At 38.8% G+C, this 20237-nt stretch overlaps 3 protein-coding genes across 3 annotated transcripts; 2 read left to right on the top strand and 1 right to left on the bottom strand.

The window, feature by feature from the left end:
- Window positions 1-2373: 2373 nt before the first annotated feature.
- Window positions 2374-6971, top strand: ubn1 (ubinuclein 1). Its single transcript, XM_026359004.1, has 13 exons — window positions 2374-2659; window positions 3109-3213; window positions 3368-3463; window positions 3750-3896; window positions 4043-4134; window positions 4203-4755; window positions 4853-4923; window positions 5256-5385; window positions 5485-5609; window positions 5772-5882; window positions 6022-6165; window positions 6273-6323; window positions 6419-6971. The coding sequence occupies exons 1-13, from the start codon at window positions 2432-2434 to the stop codon at window positions 6954-6956; spliced, it is 2391 nt and encodes a 796-aa protein (XP_026214789.1). The 5' UTR covers window positions 2374-2431; the 3' UTR covers window positions 6957-6971.
- A 1242-nt stretch (window positions 6972-8213) lies between these two features.
- On the bottom strand, window positions 8214-12074 carry LOC113161410 (hemicentin-2-like). The gene is made up of 7 exons (XM_026358982.1): window positions 11937-12074; window positions 10432-10645; window positions 9973-10048; window positions 9585-9723; window positions 9173-9502; window positions 8850-9080; window positions 8214-8654 (listed from the first exon to the last, which is right to left on the bottom strand). The coding sequence occupies exons 1-7, from the start codon at window positions 11989-11991 to the stop codon at window positions 8584-8586; spliced, it is 1116 nt and encodes a 371-aa protein (XP_026214767.1). The 5' UTR covers window positions 11992-12074; the 3' UTR covers window positions 8214-8583.
- An 826-nt stretch (window positions 12075-12900) lies between these two features.
- Window positions 12901-18631, top strand: LOC113161584 (NACHT, LRR and PYD domains-containing protein 3-like). The gene is made up of 3 exons (XM_026359259.1): window positions 12901-12957; window positions 17798-18077; window positions 18184-18631. The coding sequence occupies exons 2-3, from the start codon at window positions 17807-17809 to the stop codon at window positions 18336-18338; spliced, it is 426 nt and encodes a 141-aa protein (XP_026215044.1). The 5' UTR covers window positions 12901-12957; window positions 17798-17806; the 3' UTR covers window positions 18339-18631.
- Window positions 18632-20237: the final 1606 nt, after the last annotated feature.

The following is a 20237-nucleotide window of genomic DNA, read 5'->3' as shown; positions in this document are numbered from 1 at the left end:
TACCCCTGCCGGCTCCATCTGTCTGCCTTTGTCCTGCTCCTGTGTATTTTAGTTCATTGTCTACAGCACTTTTATTGACGCTTTTTTTTTTTTCTAAATTCAACTCTTCTGTTCAACCTTGCATCGTCAGCTCTGGGTGGCAAATATCTTCCATCCCATTAACTTGTTTGAGAGGAGAGGCTAGTCAAACAAAGCTTGGCTGTAATCAGACCCCCGATACACCCCTCCCCACCCCACACACACACTGACACTCTCTATCCTGTTGGTCAGGAAAGAGGAAAAAAAAAAAAGATCCATATTATTTGCATTAAAAGCCTCACACCGTGAAATTCATTTATAATTACAAAGTGGGAAACTGTGTGTGTTATGCAGATCAGGGACATGTGTGTGGAGTGAACTGCGCTCAGATTGGTTATTTTGTGATATGCTAACACAGAATGTATGGTGACAGATTGCAATTATCTCGTTATTGTAATTGTCAAAGTCAATTCACTGCAAACTGAGTGCAGGCTGCATGAAAAAGACCATGGGCTTACACGTGGTTTCTAGACATCATTCTCTTTTTGACGCCCTAAATAAACTTTGACAAACAAACTGCCAGGTCAGGTCACCTCTAATGAAAAAGCAGCCATAGATCATAACATGATGACAGATCCGAAATTTACTCCCAAATCATAATTAAAAGAAAAATTTGGCCTTAATTTGAAGGTTGTCTATTTATCTCTTAAATATATTGTACATCTCAATTTAATTAAATGTGAACTGGACATGGATCAAGATTGTTTCATCACCTGGTAAAAATTTCACCTGAGTCTGGATAAGCTCCTATTAGGCCTGAAAAATGTGAAGCAAGTTTCAATTCTATAATAATATTTATAATAAATCGTGAGTCAACACCCCAAAAAGCGACATCAAAATGATGATACTGTCTGAAAAGAATTCATTGTCAAAGAAAATTTGAGCAAACTAAGTGGCCTGTAAGTGTGTAAGTGAGGATTATATTGTACATCCAAGACAAAATGACCCTGAAACGTCTTGTCATGTAGAATCATCCTGCTGGTCCTCGTGGATCTCCAGCACCTCAGTGTGGTCAGCAAGGCTCAGTGCAGGTCTTTGTAAGGTTTTCACCAGTCTGCAGATCTCTGTATAACTCTATAACTGCACTAATGGACAATATGAATTAAGAACCAGAAACTAAAGTGATTTTCATCCCCAGCATTGACGCATGAATGTCACTGAGCATCAACTGTGGAGAACAGATGTGTCTCCCCTCATCAGCACAGGACCGACATGCACTGAGATTCAGAACAGCTATGCTGGATATGTATGTTGCCCACAGTATGATTTATATTCTATTTATATTTAATTGTGATAATGATTAATGTGTAAAAAGACATCTAATGAGAGACATGCTAAAACTTTGGACTAAGAGTTTGTCTCTTAGTTATTTTTTGTATCTTTACTTAAATACCACTGCACACATATTGTTTAAAGGAATAAGTCAACATTTAGGAACCATTAGTTTCACAAGATGTGTCAGAGATTTAGTCTAATTGAACTTAAAGGTTTCAGTGCTGCTTAGTTGAACACTGTTTCAGAAAGAAATATCATAGTCACTTTCATTAACCTACATATTGCTGTTCTTTTTACGTCAATTTGAATGCACCATGTTTTAAGTAGGCCAATATTTAGTATTATTTACTAACTAAATAATCTGAATAACCATGTGCATGTAGTAGTTCACTTTCATCAACTAGCTTAGCATAAATAACAGCTAATCTTGTTCTGTTCAACGGTGCCAAAATCTGCCAACTAGCACCTTAATTCTCACTAATTCACTTTTAATTCTGTTGTAAAATTTTGTTGTAAAACTACATCAACTCATTTTATCTGCAGCTTTTAAGCTGCTGCCAATTAAACTAGAGACTGTTGCTAAGCTACTTTGCTAAATGTGTGGCACATCATTCAAACACTGGTTTGTTATTTTACACTTTCTTTACCAGATGTATATTTTTCTAAAGTCATTTAAGATTTTGCATTAGATGAGACATTTCGGATGTGAAGGTAAGTGGATTTTATTACTGTTTGACGGGCTAAAGGTTTGTAGTCTGTAAGGTTAGTTAGCTTAGCTAACGTTAGCCTGTGTAACTGTCCATTGACTGTTCATTTAGCTTATAGGTAACGATGTGGCTAACATTATATATAAATATATCGTCTTTTGATCTCCATCTATGTATTAAATAGTTCCTTCGTAGCCTTTTTATTATCATTAACTTTATATTTAAACACATTTTAAAGCTCACTAGCTGCCGGCCGGTGACACGACTGCGGCTGCGCAGTGGCCGCGCACACCTGTACGTACTTGACCTTGATGACCTCCACGCCGCCTTCAGACGCGCTCCGCTCGTGTGGAGACAACTTACCTGTGGCGATGGCTGAACCTCGGAGAGTTGCGTTGACCACTTTGTCCTCTGATGTACCTGCTCCCTCGGATAAGCAGCATTCACCCCACAAGACTCCGTCCGGTGTTTGTCAGGTGAAGGAAAACTGTCCCGAGCCTCCAGCTGAGTCCGACACAGTCCGACTGGTTCTCACATTATTTGAGCCCGATGATCGGAGTTTTCCTGAGTTCAGCTACAGTGAACTGATTGACAACAAGGTGGGAGTTTATATATTTATGTATATATATGTATATATTATATTTAATATGCTGCATCTATACGACACCGGAAATCAGCATTAACTCCACGTGTATTTGTGCAACTTGTTGGTACAAAACGTGTTTTTAGGGGTGAATGCTGGATTATTTTCCCCCCAATAACAAGAAATAGTGACTCCATTGTGGGCCTTCATGTTAAACCAATATTATAAAGGACTGTAAAGTAAAAAGTTAAACAGGAATGTACTTTCTTGCCTTTTGTTTGTGCTCTGTATTAATAGGTTTATCCTTGTTTAACTGTCTTTAAAATATCAAATCGTACTACAATGATGTCCTCATGGTTTGCACAAATAGTAGTTTTCAGTAACTGAGCTAAACGTGTCACTGTAGGACAGAGAACTGGATCACTGGTGGTTCTGTGTTAACTATGATGTGAGGCTGTTTTGTAGATCAACCACACAAACGATAAAGTCACACTGAGCAGATTTGAAGAGGAAGAAAAGAGAGAGAACGATGAGGTTGCTGCCATTGCAAAGAAACTCGAGGAAAAATATGTAAGTAATTTCCTTTAAACATGAATCAGCTGTCAATGTGACTGATTTTTGACATTAAATGAAGAGGAGGCTCTCCGTATTGGAATTTGAAGAATAGTTTTGCTAGACTATCGTATATTGTCTTATACTTCAGGTATTTTTCTTTCATTTCTAGGGTGGAAAACCTAAGAAAAAAGACCGCATTCAGGATTTGATTGATATCGGATATGGTTATGATGATGAGGATTCTTTCATCGATAACTCTGAAGCTGTGAGTCAGTGTTGATGTGCACTTTTGAATTAAACCAGAATTGTTTGAAAATCAAATTTATCATCATCAAACAACACAGTTTTGGTATACGGGTTTTTAACTACAATTATCTGACATTTTGGCATTTTAGTAGTTTGTCACTTAACATAGACCTCTTTGAACAGCGACTAGTTCCACAATTTGATCGTTATCGGTCCCTAATTCTACCTAGACCTCTTGTAAGGCTTATTTTATCTTTCCCTTATTGATTTTATATTCATTCTAATCTCTTAACTGGTCTCTGTAGTATGATGAGTTTGTGCCAGCCTCCATCACAACCAGATTTGGTGGATTCTACGTGAATTCAGGCGTGCTGCAGTTCCGTCAGGCTTCTGAGACTGAAACAGATACTGAAGACTTTACAACAGAAGAGAAAAGACTTGAGCACTCAAAAGTAAGACAAGTTAGACATTTTTCATGCAATTTCATTAAACATTAAAATTAACTACTAGACTGCTCCTTGAGACCATTGTATCCTATAAAATTTGAAACGGTTAAATTGACCTACCTTAAACATACGTGTTTTTTTTTTTTTTTTAGAAACGTAAACTCAATGATGGATCTGATAAGCCTAAGAAAAAGCGTTGCAGAGAAAGTGAAGAGAAGAAAAATAATATGGATTCTAAGGAAAGGTGAGTCTGATAATGTAATTTTGCCTCTGATCGTTGTATCTTTTGATCTAACCATTTATATCTTGTAGCGCTGGAATGGGACCAAATGACGAGTTGAAGAAGAAAAAGAAGAAAAAGGCTGTTGGCACATTAAGCGTCACCAGCATGCTGAAAAAGTTTCAAAGAGAGAAGGAGAAGGAACGCCAGAAAATGAAGAAGGCAGCTTTGATCGTGCGCGAACCCTCAGTGTCTCTGTGCCCGGCAGATGCAGCTGGCGGTGGAGGCTCTGGATTCACCGACCCTCTCCTCAGTTTAATTGGATCTACCAATGATCACACTCTTATCCAAGCAGCCAGTACAGTGGATTTTGATATTGATTTGGACTCTTTATTAGATGTAAGTGAAGAGACATCACTTCCTCAACCAACTGTAGAGACACAACTTGTCCAACCAGCAGATGATCGGAACCAGTTGATCAGTTCTGTCAAAGCCAAAGGTCAAAATACAAAGACCAATTTGCAGCCAAAATTTCATCCAGAACAAACGCAGCTCCTGACAGGAGCCACCTCTCTGCATCAGTGTTTCCCTTTGCCAGAGGGACTTCCCCGAGGATTGGAGGAGAGCATTCGAAAACTCGTGGTGGTAAGCTTTGGTTACTTGTATATGCTGAAGTGCTGTGAATAGCATGAGTAGACAAACTGCAGGGTGGCTCCATAAATCACATGCACTACTTTTTTAGGCTGCCAAGACTTCAGAGGGAGAGTCAAAACTCAAGTTCTTCACTCCAGAAATCAACTCAATCCTGCTAGAGTGAGTGATCCAACACAGATAATGCAAATACTAGGTTTTATTGTTTTAAGCCAGGAGCAAATGGAATTTTAAAATCTTAACTACAAAATTACTACTTTATGTGTGGTGTTAAAGGTACAATGTTGGTGTTGAGGTCCTAAAGGGCTAACTTTTTATGTTTACATCTTTTAAAGCTGTTCTAAATCTTACATTTTTACACCTTTACATCCATATTTTGCTCACATGCTGCATTTTTACATCTTGCAGCAAGTTCAGTGCAGTGTACTGATTCTAAGCTACTGTACATAAACCTGAGCTTTATTTGTAGTTTAACTCTCACTTGTCTTTTCCAGCATTGAGTTGCAGTGTCGGGAACAGGGTGCACAGGTGCGCTCCAAGGTGTACACACACCTGTCCTCTTTCCTGCCCTGCAGCAGAGACACACTCGTCAAACGTGTAAAGAAACTGTTAATCGCACACACAGTGAGTGTGCTTGATGTTCCGTTGAATTTTTATTACAGACTTGACAGTTAAAGTTTTATATTTGCATGTGACTTATTCCTTGAATCTGACGTTGGGAAGGCGGAGCCCCCTGATTTGGAAGATCCCATGCAGAAACTTAAGGAGGCCATTGGCAGAGCTATGCCTGAGCAGATTGCATGTTACAATGAAAACTGCCAAGCATATGAACAAGTCAAGGTTTCAAAGTAAGTCTATCAACATGATTCACACAGAGGCAAATGATATCCTGCATAAAAACAGAGACAAATTGCATTTTGTTAAGATGCTTGTTAAGTTTTTACTTCACTAAAAATATTTGTCACGTATTCCATTTTTCTAACTTTCCACTGTGTTTCTGTTCATGTCAGAGCAACAGAGGAGGGAAAAGAGGACAACGTTGTTACAGAGGACAATGTGGAGGAGAAAGGTGGGAGAAGAGGAGGTCCTAAGAAGTTATTCAAATGGAATGAAGAGATCAGGTCAGAACAAACATCACATTTTTTTAGGTTTTTTGAATGGATGTTGTTCTTCAAACAAGCCATTAATGACCTATGTAAATGAGAACATACCATTATCTATTGTGTAAAGTTGTAAAAAATCATACTTTCTCTCATGCAGGGAATGTTTGTGCCATGTCTTAAAGCCAAAAATGGCAACATATACAAAAGAAAAAATGGGGAGCCAGGAGATGGAGGAGTACCTCAAGACTTTGCTAGACAATGAGGTCAAACCACTTTGGCCAAAAGGGTGGATGCAGTCTAGGTATTGTAAACAATGTTGGTGCAAATCAGTCCTATAATGTCCTTCATTCTTTTAAATGTTTTCCACTTAAGGGTACATGCAGACATAGTTTTTCTTTATATATTTAGGGTGCTGATGAGGGAGAGTAGGAAATTATTGGGTCTCTTCACTTCATTACCGTAAGTTAAAATAAAAAGACAGTTCTGTGCACTAAAACATGTTATGTTACCATTATTGAAGATAATCCTTAAACCTGTCTCTCATTTGTTCTCAGAGTAAAGAAGTCCAGATCTGATAAGATGCATTCAGATGTTCTCCGGGGAACTCCACCTGTGAAAGCAGAATTCCCCCAAGGAACAGATGATGTCTTCATCGAAGGCTCAGATATTTCTAATACTACATCACTTGGTGCTGGTGTCTTGAAAAGAGAGTGTAAAAAAGGAGGGGAGACAGTGGATCCTGGTACCTCTTTATCTGTGGAGCTGGGTAAATCTCTGGTCAATGTCACATCAGCTCAGTCACTACTGGATCTCCTTGCTGACCAAGCACTTGCCCAGCAGAAACCCCAGGAGCTCCTAACAGCAGCTGCTGCAAAATACAGACATTCAGTTCAGCAGTGGGGCTTTGGAGTGGACACTAAAAGTCCTCCTCTTCCTCCTCCGCCTCCTCAATCTAGCCCAGTGAATTTCCCAATGAGCGGGATATGTCATGTGGTTTTACCCCATCTGCTACAGGGTGGGGACTTTGCTAAGCACATAGATGCTGGTCATGTGCAGATAATTTCCGATGATGCTGACATAACCATACAATGATGGATCTCAAATTTATACCCAGTAAGTTTACTTATTTAATTTTTGCTAAAACTTGTTGATCTTACAAATTAAAATATTTGACACATTGTTTAAAGGGTTACTAAGGGTAAACTTTGATTTTTTTTATTTTTCATTTCATTTTCAGATGTAAGGGGTTCTACAAGAGACACGGAGGTTAGTGTCCTTTGCTTTAGGACATATTCCACTAGAGATGTTAGTGACTGCTCTCAATCCACAACTGCTGGACAATCTCCACAAGCCCATTTTACATAAAATAACCTTAATGAAAAATGACCTGAACTCAAGGTTTTTCACAAACTACAATTCGTTATGAGTAAACTGACTTTAGTATTACTATTGATGTGTATAGACCATATTCTCGTATACTTGTATAGAAATGTTGCAAAGGACCACGTGGAATAGTTTAAGTGCTTGTAACACAGCTGTATGATGGTCAGAGACATGAAGTAGAAACGACATTTAAGTGGATGATATATTAAACATTGCACACATTTCTTTTCTTTTTCTTCTAGATGGGAACAATATCCTTGGAGTTGGACTACACTCTGGACACGATTCCAACACAGCCAGAAACAAAGTTAATAATAAGCTAGTAGAAAGGTGATCTGACCAGAGCCAAAGTGTGTGCTGTGGCCATGTGCTGTTTGTCATGTTTGTGTTTGGATAAATTATGTATCTGTCATCTGGGATGGTACATCATAGCTATAGAAAGAAACTAAAGCAGGTAACACTTGTGTTTTTGACACACAAAGGACTGCAAGTAAACTGCCATCCCAACCCAAATCTGAATAGTTTGTCTTTTAAATGTCAGTGGTTTACTTTAAAAGAATAAAAGAGATTAGATGCTGAAGACCCTTTTGAACTTTTTTTATTGTCTTCAGATGAAGTACAGCAGCATTCTGCAAGTGTTCATTTTTTGGGTTTGTGGACATTTTCAGATAAATTAGTTATTTCTTGTGTTGAAGAAACGTGAGTAACCCAGTTTAACAACACAGCTCACTGATGTGTTAATAGTTTTAACAAAAATGATACCGTGTGGCAACTGAATACACTGAATCACCTGGATTCACAGACGTAACAGTTAATGGATGCAATTCACTGATGTATTTTAGTATCTGGTATTAACAATAGCAAACGTAAAATCATCATTCCTTTAGGTGCTGTGGACAGGAATTCACTTGCATAACAAAGACGTGTAGTAAAAGGTTGAGTCTATAGATTTAGTTTTCTTGTTAGTTTTTTTTTTTTTTTTTTTAACTGGCTTGGAAAAAAGCAAACCACAGTCACAGAACAATTTGATTATGATTGTTGATTTCTAAGCTGTACAAGACTGGAGCAGCTTTTAGTCTGGAAGATATAAAATTTACAAGTTGTGCAGATTACAGTACACAGAGAGGAAAATGTACCTGGGCAGAAGCTCTCAAAGATCTGTATCTGCTTCAAATGAAAATCAAGAGTTGCAAGTGAAGATGCACAAAAAATACATTAATTCAGTGAGTTTGGTGAGGAGTGCCATGAGAGCACTGTCAAACCTTTCTCACAACAGCAAGAGTTCATCTGGCAAGAAAAGATGAATCACAGATCTCATTGTTGCTTTAGTAGGATTTTACAGCCAATAAGTTGTCTGAATCAGCAGGACGCCAAACAGGAAATGTCTATTAAAGCTGTTTGCAGTTCCTAGAAAGAAAGAGACAAATTCATTCCATCAAACTTTTGATCATGCAAGATTGCAACATAAATCGGTGTTTATCAAAAACCAAGTTAAATATCCACATGGAAACTATCATTTATAAAGAGCTTTAATAACTAGTTTGAAGGTTTCCCACTTGCCCACATTAATAACTCATTTTATAATGCAGAAAACAAACCTACCACTACCAGGAAGGACCTCCACTTCCATTGTGAAGTTTTTCTTTCCAAGGAATCCTTCTGCCCAGACCGTGTATTTTCCAGCATGTGTTAAGTTCGAGTGAGAGGGTAAATCAACCACCTCTCCATCTTTGTACCAGATGACAAGTGGTGGAGGGTTTCCTCCCACCTCACACCCGAGACTCTCACCCTCTCTTATCCACATCCTTGTGGGACAAGCGAACTGTGGACCGACTGCGTAAAAAAAAAAAAGACAGTGGAGAATAACACATTTGATGAATGTTACATTCATGAATGTGATGATGAATGTTAGGAGATGCACTCACAGTGGACCCTGGCAGAGAGGTTTTGTGATATTGCCACTGGAGGATTCTGTGGTCCTTCTGGTCCCAGTTCTAGTTTAGCTTCACACCAGTACCGGACCCCATCATCTTCTTTCTTTGGACAGATGTTCCAACTAAAGATCTCGGTCACTGGTGTCTTTGTGGTGTTACTGGACTGTACTTGTCCAAGTGGTGTCTGTTCTTTGTAGAAGGTCACAGTGACATTTTCAACAGGAGCAACATTATACACTGTACACAGCAGAGTGTACTGACGACCCTCAATCATCGACCCAGTGTGATTATCAACACTGATGGACACGTTGTCCGGAGGCTCTGTGGAGACAGGTTGACAGATAAATATCCCAGAAAAAAGGCTTGATGCCTATTTGTCAGATAAACTAAATGTCTGACTCACTGTAGACTATCAGAGAAAGATCAAGTTGGCATTGTCCTCCTTGTTCAACTAGGGCGAAGCATGCAGGTTTGACACTCCAGTCCGTCATACTGTCCACACTCCAGACAAGAAAATGCTCAGTAGTGAGTTCAGGTTTTGCCTAGAGTCACAGAAGGGCACAAATATTAAAACGTTAAATAAATCCTGCTTAAATTGGGACTTGAAGAGATGTTGTGTCCTGTGCAAATTTTAAATACACCTTTGCAACCTCTGTTGTACTTTTAACCACACAGTGATGCCAAGAAGTACATTACTACAAGAATCTAACACTGTAAGTCAACAAACACAAGATTGGTTGTTAGGCTAATTAATACTTTTTATAACAATAAAAAAAAAAAAAAACTCCTACCAGTGAGACTTCCCAACCCAGGGCGGAAAAACTCATCGCTGGTACAGAGCAGTTAACTTTGACTGGATCTTTAAACCTATGAAGGGAGAACTTGCACACAGTTGTCGCTCCTTCACATAAAACTGGGAAATATCACAGTACATTTTCCAAACAAGTACCAAAAAGTACCGTTGAAAGCAGAGACACAGATAATTACCAAATGTCTGTAAGGCTAACTGCTAGTTCGAGTCTTTTTAAGACATGTGGCTGTTGGCTCCCTTTTTTCCTCATTAATAGTTCACAGCTGCTAAAACAGCAAAGTCACCGTAGATCGATCATTAAAAGATAAACCAATTATTTATGGCAAACTTCTTCACATACATCGTTCTGTGTGTCTTCAAACAGACGTTACCAATGAAGATTTGTGCCTATACCGCATCTCTAGCTCCTTCCTCTAATAATCGGTCATTACAGCCATACCTGACCACCAGGATGGAGGGTGACACTGTCAGAGGGCAGAGGACACTTTTTGCTGACTCTCCAGGGTCACTGCTGAAGTGAGGACTGGGGGGTGGGGTACTGAGAGGAGAAGAAGTAGGTAGAGATGGGAGAATCGTTGGAGAGGGAGTGGGGGGTGAAATTTGCAATGGATGAGTTGGAGCAGGTGTGTAAATGGGAACAGGAGATGAATTAACTGATGACATGAGTAGTCAGGGAGTGGGAAAGAAAAAGAAGACAGCCACTTAAATACGTGTATTTATGAATAATTATATGTTTTTGTTTAGTTTAATCTGCCATAAATATTGAAGGTAGTACAACTCCTGTAGCTGTTAAAGTACTGGTAGTTTTAAATTTAATCCTTTGAACTATAAGCTGTTTGAACTTATTGAGTCATTTCCCTGATCTTAACATAATACAGGCAAGGGTCAAATGAGTTTTGCCATCTCATGAAATAATACTCTTTTTAGCTGATCTATTATGAACCATTGTTTCGTAGCACACTGAATACACCCAATGTGTTCCTCTGAGGAAGGAAGGACACCCTGCCCAAGTCAAAAAAACTTGCACTTCTTTTCTATGACCATTGTTCCAGTGAATCCTGGGGTTCTCCTGTCTATCTGATGATCTCACCCACAGTAGCTCGCTGGTTTGTGTGTTGGCATACCAGCTGTCAGAATTTGTAGTTATGTTTTCCGACATCTCACAGTGAAAACACCTAGCAGGCTACTGAGATAGACTAAGAAGATCAAATACAGTTTAAATTAAATTATTTTCATCACAATGTGTATACTGTATAATTTTGACTTATTACTATTGATGTATTATAGATATATAACCATTTTTTTACTGCTTTAGCTGGTTGAACTGCTTCAAATTTCTATTTACTGTATGCAGCACTGGGAATTTTCATCTATAACATCAATTCAGACTTTCTGAGGTGATTTCTGTTTGGATTTTTGTTTTGAGTTGTAAAGTAACTATAGTGTTTATACTGTATAAAAGCAGTGGAGTAAAAGAAAGCACAATAACTGAAATATAGTGGATTTGAGATATTAATTGGTATGAAATTCCATTTTTAAATGCAATGCATTTTATTAATGCTACAATTGAACCCCCCAGGATTAATAAGATAAATCAGATATTGTGAGATGGTGCCAAATACACATAGATTACTGCTCTTTAAAAAACTCATTTTCAGATTTGTCTCATGTCAGGTCAGTTTCACAAATACAGCACAAGCGGGCATTTCAAACTCTACATCACACACCACCCTCTGTCTGTAACATAGATGCTGAATTCTTAAGCTAAGGTTGTATCTATGATGCTGTTTTCTTCTTGTGGAGCAGAATGACACTAGTTGAACTGCTCACACTACATTATCAGACTGCATCACCTCTTTCCACATCCGATTAGTTCTGATTGTAGTATTTTGTCTCGTTCTACCTGTCCATTCTCATAACTCATCTGACTTTCATTTCACTTACCTGAGCTGAACAGGCGAAACAGCAGAAACACCACTGACCATCTAGAAGTAAACATCCTCGATCGGTTTCTCTCTTTCCAACACTGTGAGTGACTGTGTGATGAAGACTTCTGAGTCAATGATGTTTACACTGGGTTTTTATGGGAATGTGGGCGTGTATGTATACATGATTGAGTGTATGGTCATGTGTGTCTGAAGTTGATGATCAGGCGATTCCTTTGCTTTGGCCTCCTGAAACCCACCATGGGCGTTCTCTGGACAGGAAGGAAGGGAGGGTCAAGAATAATGAAATGTATTGCTGCAGCACAGAGGGCAAGAATGGGTGTGCATGTACACGTGCATGCGTGTGTGAGCACCTACACACACCTACTGTGTGTTATCACAGAAAACACAACCTGACCTACATGACAATGACAGTGTCACATCAAAATGTGTTTGTTTTCCATCGTATTGCTAAAATATTCAAACTGTCTCTGCCCATTAAAAAACACACCTTTCCCTATTTTAAAAAAATATATATCACTTTATGCTCCGATCCCTATGATCCCACATTGACCCTTGTGCTCAGGGTCATAATGATCATTTCAGAATTAAAGTATTATTATAAAAAAAACACTGGCACAAAAGTGTGATGACAAGCCTAATATAAATACGGTGTATAAAACATCATTATGTGTTTACTACCGAGGTCATACTGGGTCTTAATCAAATAAAAAAAAAGGGGGGGGGGGGGGGTACCTAATAAAGTGGTCATTCAGTGTATTTGACTGGACTGTGATCTATAGATAAAAGTATTCCTCCACATTTATTCTAACAAATAAAATATTGATTTATTTGGTCATTGTTTATTTATTTTGTGTTTTTGTGTCAAATTCGTCCTTTTTTATTTTGGACCTTTAGGAGTAAAAGTGAATGTTACTTTCTTTACTCGACTATTTACCAAACTTCCTGATAGTTGTTGAAATCGAAAGTATAAATCGCGCTGTTTCCTTGTCCATCATCTTCAGGCTGTTGGTGACTCGGTAAGTGCTCCAACATTACTGTGGCTGGTTCCACACTAATAAGGTGGTTTATTTTAGTTAGAGACCACGTTTAGAAATCAAATCTGACGGGACCTGCTGATATAAAGACTGCTGCAGCTGTCGTTCCCGGATTATTGATCGAGGTTGTTGAATGTCAGTCAAATATCATCAGGAGCTTTTGTGAAACGCGCTGTTAAAAATAGGAATTGTTAACAGCGTTTTACAGTTGTTAACAGCGTTTTACAGTTGTTAACAGCTGTTAACAGCGGTTTACACTTGTTTACAGCTGTTTACAGCTGTTTACAGCTGTTTTACAGCTGTTAACAACTGTTGGCCCTGGGGCAGTACTCTAGATATAGAGATGTGTCCTCCGCGTTTTCATTTGTTTGGCCCTTGGTGGCAGCTTTTCGGGACTGTTAAATCGCCACTGAACCATTTCAGGAAGAGAAATTACTCCTGTTGGCTGCTCAGCTGAATGAATCAGTGCAACCTGTGCATGTGTGCGTGTCGGATCCAAGAACACATGATCTGGGATCTGGAGGACTGAGGATGTTTTTTGGACAATGAGCTGCTGTGCTGAAGTCATGGATCTGGACTTTCAGGGCTGAATGGATCCTATATTTCAATTCACTATCGGTTTCTTAGAATTCATTCATTCTCACAACACCAGTTCCACCTGCAACTTCTTATCAGACACAGTCTAGATCAGGGGTCTCAAACTCGCGGCCCGCGGTACAGTAATTTGTGGCCCCCGCCTTCATATGAAAGTTTAATGTTCGTTTATGAAGCCAGCGGTACTTCGTGCCAGAGCTGAGTTCAACAACACTTCCTAGAAAGCAATGTATGGAACACCACCAGCTGACATCAGTCTGTACTGCCTCTGTGTAAATATACTTGTTAAGATTTAAGATGTCATGAATGAGGACGGACTTAAATTGAACTGACTATCAACTTATATTAACTGTTCTTTAACAAACAAATTACTACTTTGCGGTCGCTGACAACCTCGGAAAATTCTAGCAGATGAGTATCTTTAGCTGCTGTGTTAATATGTTAAGTGTTTGTAAAACGACCGTAATTGAATAGCTTAAATGAAACAAAGGGAAAACTACAGTAAAACAAAAATTAGACATGAGTGGATCAGCCTACTGTCAATCTTAACTTTTCATTTGGTTTGCACATAAGTAAAACCAGCTTGCCAGGGTACTCCACCTCCTCCAGCATATTCCTTTAATACTGACCATCTAATCTTATGTTCAGTGAGCAGAAATGTCGGTTCGAGAGATGCTCTTGAAGACTCTAGAAGGCCTGACCTATGATGACTTGTTAACATTCCAGTGGTACCTCACGATGAACATGAATGATGCTGCAGAAAGGTTAAAGAAGACATATGCAGGTGCAGTAAATGATGAGTCACTTCAACTGACATGTTTAGTTTCATTCTTGTCTTTGTTTACATGCGTCTTTACTGATTCTCTGCATCTGTATCTTTTATCTGTAGAAAGAAATGCAGCTGCAACTCCCACCTCCTCCTCTGCTTCAGCACCTCCTACTGCTCCTGCCACAATATCAGCTCAGCATGGAGCTGTGGTCATCGCCCCAAATATCACCGGTAGCAGTACTGGATCAGTGAATATAACCATCAACCAATCGTGATCTGTTTATTATTCTAATATTGATGGAAACTAAAATTGATTAAACTACCACGAACCAGGCATTAATGCTAGGTCCTTTGAAGACGAACAATTATATTTCATGAGGTTTTTCATCATTATGTGAAACTGTTTCATGACAAGTGAAATAATTAATGAACAGAACTGTTACAGTGACGTTTAAACCAAATTTTGGCACAATGTACATTTTTCTTTAAACGTATAATAATTTTGTATATTTTAAAAGATTTGTATCGATAAAAGCTGCAAAGAATTGTCAATTTTATGCAAAATAAACGAGTCAACCTTGTAGCCTGCATTTTATTTACCACAATGGTTATTAATTTAAATTTAATTCATTTTATCCTTACAAGGATTGATAAGAGAACTCAGAATTAATAAAGTGCACAGGTATAATCTATAGGAATTGTTCCACACGGTCCCGAGTCGGTGTTTTATAACCATGTGTTCAGAAGTGCTGTTTGTAGCACACTGTCGCACACACAGCTGTGTTAGTACAAAAATAATAAAAAGAAATTTAATTAAAAGAAGGATGTTTATAGGTTTATATAATGTGGGAGTTTTGAGCTGCCTGGTTGTGGAAAATCGTGTTTCAGCACAAAGCTTGAGCTTTTTAAATGTTCAGTACGAGGATGTTCTGACCTGCTGCTCCTGCGCTGGTCGTATTGCGTCACTTCCTGTTTGACTCGCTATTCAGTCGCTCGGTGTTTGTTCTGCTAACTTTACCGAACTTGAAACTAAATTCATAGTTTTAGTGAACAGCACTACTGGCGTAAGAGTTGTAACAATCACCCGTGTTACGTAAGGACCGTTCATAATACTTTAAATACTCTTGTGTTGTGAGGTATGTTAGCTCTTCTGTTAGCCATGGCTGCTTCTCCTCTTGCTCTCTCTTGCTCAGTTTGTCATATGTTTAGTTTCTCCTCGGCCTCCTTTGGTGAGAAGGGGATTTGTAATAAATATAGTTTATTTGCAGCATTGGAGGCGAGGCTGAGTGATTTGGAGACTCGGCTCCGCACCGTGGAAAATAAACCAGCTAGCCTAGCTCCCGTTAGCTGTCAGGTGTTATGCCGAGTTTTGCATGCCTGCCGAGATCTGCATCCCCCACTCTAATCAGGGAGGAGGATGCAGATCTCGGCAACTCCGAGTTGCCAAATATTGCACCCCCTCCCTTATTAACTGTAGCCTAACACGTTATAACCAAATGCTGTCATTTGTCCATATTTTAGATTATTTTAAGTTGACAGTGAAAATTCACATACACAAAAGTGTGAGTGGCTCAAATCATACCGAAGTTTGCAATTCTTGTTATTATTAGCAGATATTTTATTACATTAAACTTGCCTTGACAAAGTATGACACATTGATAACATTCATACATTCAACGAACCACAATGAAAACCTTCATTAACCACAACACTACTAATCTGCTAGAACATTTTTATTGGGCCAAAAGATCTGTAGTGTACTTTGTCACACTTTTGCGTATGTGAATTTTCACTGTCAGCTTAAAATAATCTAAAAGATGAATATAACGAGTGTTACAGTTAATAAGGAAAGGGGGTGCAATATTTGGCAACTCTGAGTTGCCGAGATCTGTATCCGCCTCCCTGATTAGAGTGGGGGTTTGCCGATCTCGGCAGGCATGCAAAACTCGGCATAACACCTGCAACAACGTGGGCTATATGTACAAAACCTGGGCTGATTAGAAGAGAGGGCATCCATCCCACTTTAGATGGTGCGTCTCAGCTCTCTAGGAATATGGCAGAGTTTATTAGAAGACCTAAACCCTGACATGTCAGAGTGGAGCCCAGGATGCAGAGACGCAGTCTTACACACCTCTCTGCAGCTTCCTCACAGCCGTCACCCCCCAAAACTACTATAACCCCATAGAGACAGTGTCTGCTCCCCGAGTACCTAAATTATTTATATCTAAAACTAACACAAGAGGAGTGATTCATAAAAACCTAATAAAAATAAAGACGACTCCTCTCTTAGAACAAAATAACAAGAAAACAACCAAATGTGGACTTTTAAATATCAGATCTCTCTCGTCTAAATCCCTGTTAGTAAATGATTTGATGATTGACCATCAAATAGACTTATTCTGTCTTACTGAAACCTGGCTGCAGCAGGATGAATATGTCTCTCTGAATGAGTCGACCCCCTCAAGTCATGTTAATTATCATGTTCGTAGAAGCACAGGTCGGGGTGGAGGAGTAGCAGCAATCTTCCACTCAAGTTTGTTAATCAACCCCAGACCTAAACATAGTTTTAATTCATTTGAGAACCTCACTCTTAGTTGAGTTGAGTTTTTAACTGAAAAGCTATCAAGCCCCTGTCCTGTGGAACCAGATCCCAGTTCAGGTTCGGGAGGCAGACACCGTCTCCACATTTAAGACTAGACTTAAAACTTTCCTTTTATATAAAACTTATAGTTAGAGATGGATCAGGTGACTCTGAACCATCTTAGTTAGGCTGATATAGGTTAGTCTGCTGGGGGACCTCTACTGATAAACTGAGCTCCTCTCCTCTTTCCTTCCTCCTGTATCTATTCAAATTCCACCATTACATGTCATTAACATTGTGTCTTCTCTCTCCTGTAGTTGTGTTTCCTCTTCTCTGTAAGTTGACCTGCCCAATGTTCTTGCTGCTTGTTTGTTGTCTTTTTGCCTGCTGTTCTTTTCTCTCTTCTCTTTCCACTCACCCCAACCGGTCGAGGCAGATGGCCGCCCACTATGAGCCTGGTTCTGCTGGAGGTTTCTGGAGTTTTTTCTCTCCACTGTTGCCTAAAGCTTGCTCAAATGGGATTGTTGGGTTTTCTCTATAATTTTTTGTATGAATATTTTCTGTAAGGTCTTAAACCTTACACTGTAAAGTGCCTTGAGATAATTTCTGTTGTAAATTGGCGCTATACAAATAAAACTGAATTGAATTGAATTGAATTGAACTGTTCTTTAAACAAAGCAAATTACTTACATTTGTTACCTGTGGAAAATAGCGATGAGTGTTTGATCAATCAGAGACAAACAGTTACTTGCAGCTGGAATGAAGCACATAGAGTAAAACTCCAGTAAAACAACAAATTAAGACATTACAGTACTGTCACTCTTAACTTTTCATTTTTGTCTATTCCTTTAATACTGACCACCTAATCTTATGTTCAGTGAGCAGAAATGTCGGTTCCAGGGATGCTCTTTAAGATTCTAGAAGACCTGATCGACGATGACTTGAAAACATTCCAGTGGTTCCTCACGCTGAAACCACCCGTCCTGGATAACTGCAAACGAATTGCTAAGTCTCAGGTGGTGAATTTATCCCGGGAGGACACTGTAAGTAGGATTATAGAAAGCTACGGAGAAGCATCGGCTGTGAACCTCACTATTGAGATCCTGAGGAAGATGAACATGAACGATGCTGCAGAAAAGTTAAAGAAGACATATGCAGGTGCAGTAAATGATGAGTCACTTCAACTGACATGTTTAGTTTCATTCTTGTCTTTGTTTACATGCGTCTTTATTGATTCTCTGCATCTTTATATTTTCATCTGCAGAAGGAAATACAGCTGCAACTCAAACCTCCCCTTCTGCTTCAGCACCTCCTACTGCTCCTGCCACAATATCAGCTCAGCATGGAGCTGTGGTCATCGCCCCAAATATCACCGGTAGCAGTACTGGATCAGTGAATATAACCATCAACAAATCATGATCTGTTTATTATTCTAATATTGATAGAAACTAAAACTGATTAAACTACCATGAACAAGACATTAATGCTAGGAAAACTGATATTTCATCAGGTTTTTCATCATTATGTGAAACTGTGTCATGACAAGTGAAATAATTAATGAACAGAACTGTTACAGTGATGTTTGAACCCAAGTTTGGCACAATGTACAGTTTTCTTTAAACGTATCATAATTTTGTATATTTTAAAAGATTTATATCGATAAAAGCTGCAAAGAATTGCCGATTTTATGCAAAATAAACAAGTCAACCTTGTAGCCTGCATTTTATTTACCACAATAGTTATTCATTTTAATTGAATTCCTCACAGAGATTGATAAGAGAACACAGAATAAATAATGTGCACAAATATAATCTGTAGGAATTATCCCCCACCAGTAACAGTGAAACCACTACATAGAGATAATTACAGAATATAAAGACATTTCATTCACATTTCTGGATTGAAATGATTGTATAAAATGTGTTTTCAAATTCACACAAATACAGAGAAATATCACAAGACACTGCCGATCTCAGCTCTACAGAGCATTTTGGTAACTTTTATCTCACTGTCTGTCTTTTTCTTCCATCTGACAGCGTCTAGTGGTAGTGATGCCAGTGATGTTTCCAACCTTTTTGGACTGGACCTGAAAAAAAAAAAAACCCCAGAAAGGACACTAAATTCAGTGTTTGATTTCAGTGTGTTACCAAATGAGCAATGTAGATGTAAAGATATATTTCATCTTATGTAGCCTACTTTGATTTGGCTGATCTTTTTTTTATAATTGTGTGTTTTAATTGTATGTGTGTGTTATTTGTACTTAGTAACAATGTACTCCAACTCGTAGGCCTACATGTTTTCTTAATAGGTTGTTAAATGTGTAAACCTATAGAGGCTCCTTCACCACTTCTGAATGTCGAAATCGAAACTAATTTATTGGACGTTTGCGTAATTTCCTTTACATGATTAGTTGGTGCTTCATCTGTGAGAGGCGGTGAGTCTTTTCCGATTATTGCGACATTGAACATATATTCGCTGTTGTCTGGTTCTGTTCTGTTTGTTGCTTTCACAGTAGATTCATTCAATCAGTAAAGTTTCAGCAGAAGTTTGTAAATGTTTGTTGACGCTGTTTTACGCTCGTCCCCGGTGTCGATACGCACAGACCGTCGGTGTTTTATTAACCATGGGTTCAAAAGTGCTGTTTGTAGCACACAGCTGTGTTAGTACTAGTTAGTTAACCAGACAATCTGACTAGTAATAATAATAATAATAAAGATTTAATTAAAAGGAGGAGGTTTATGCCTCAGGCCAGTTAACAAGTGGCCATTTCCTGGTTGTGTGTCCACTGTCTTATTTGGTGTTCTAGTATTTTTGATGCCACTTTCTCGTTAGACGGCTTCACTAATGTTAATGAATCATTTGGTAAACTTGATCATGTGGGAGTTTTGAGTTGCCTGCACAAGGTTTGAGCTTTTTAAATGTTCAGTACGAGGATGTTCTGACCCGCTGCTCCTGCGCTGCTCGTGTTGCGTCACTTCCTCTGTGTTTGTTCTGTTGACTTTACCGAGCTTGAAACTAAATGTAGCTCAGTCCACGCAGACTTGCAGACAGGATGACTGAGTCAGCTGAGCCCTGCAACTTTATAAAGGTCCTTCAGTTTATCAGGACCTCTTACCTTACCACAGATCACAACATATTTTAATATCACAACTTGCCCTCTTGGAAGGTGTGATGGGTTTTAGTCTGTATTTTTGGACATTATAGACCCAGTCAAAAAAACGGTCCTCAAATAAAAATCATATCCAGAACACATCTGATGTGTTGTATCACAGTTCATCTGATGTGTTCTATCACACAAAGATTAATCGGGCAGCTTTA

The sequence above is a fragment of the Anabas testudineus genome, chromosome 1 (assembly GCF_900324465.2).
Source record: "Anabas testudineus chromosome 1, fAnaTes1.2, whole genome shotgun sequence".
Classification (NCBI taxonomy): Eukaryota; Metazoa; Chordata; class Actinopteri; order Anabantiformes; family Anabantidae; genus Anabas; species Anabas testudineus.
Note: the sequence above shows the minus strand (reverse complement) of the source record. Positions and strands in the feature narration are given on the sequence as shown.

Bases quoted from the DNA above. Each gene is read 5' to 3' on its own strand.
- LOC113161410 (XM_026358982.1), bottom strand. From the start codon at position 11,991: ATGTTTACTTCTAGATGGTCAGTGGTGTTTCTGCTGTTTCGCCTGTTC. The intron at 9,724-9,972 runs GTAGGAGTTTTT...CTGTGACTCTAG, and splicing joins TGGGTTGGGAAGTCTCACTG to GCAAAACCTGAACTCACTAC. The intron at 9,081-9,172 runs GTGAGTGCATCT...TTTTTTACGCAG, and splicing joins CCTCTCTGCCAGGGTCCACT to TCGGTCCACAGTTCGCTTGT.
- LOC113161584 (XM_026359259.1), top strand. From the start codon at position 17,807: ATGTCGGTTCCAGGGATGCTCTTTAAGATTCTAGAAGACCTGATCGAC. The intron at 18,078-18,183 runs GTGCAGTAAATG...TTTCATCTGCAG, and splicing joins GTTAAAGAAGACATATGCAG to AAGGAAATACAGCTGCAACT.
- ubn1 (XM_026359004.1), top strand. From the start codon at position 2,432: ATGGCTGAACCTCGGAGAGTTGCGTTGACCACTTTGTCCTCTGATGTA. The intron at 4,135-4,202 runs GTGAGTCTGATA...TATATCTTGTAG, and splicing joins AATATGGATTCTAAGGAAAG to CGCTGGAATGGGACCAAATG. The intron at 4,756-4,852 runs GTAAGCTTTGGT...CTACTTTTTTAG, and splicing joins GCATTCGAAAACTCGTGGTG to GCTGCCAAGACTTCAGAGGG.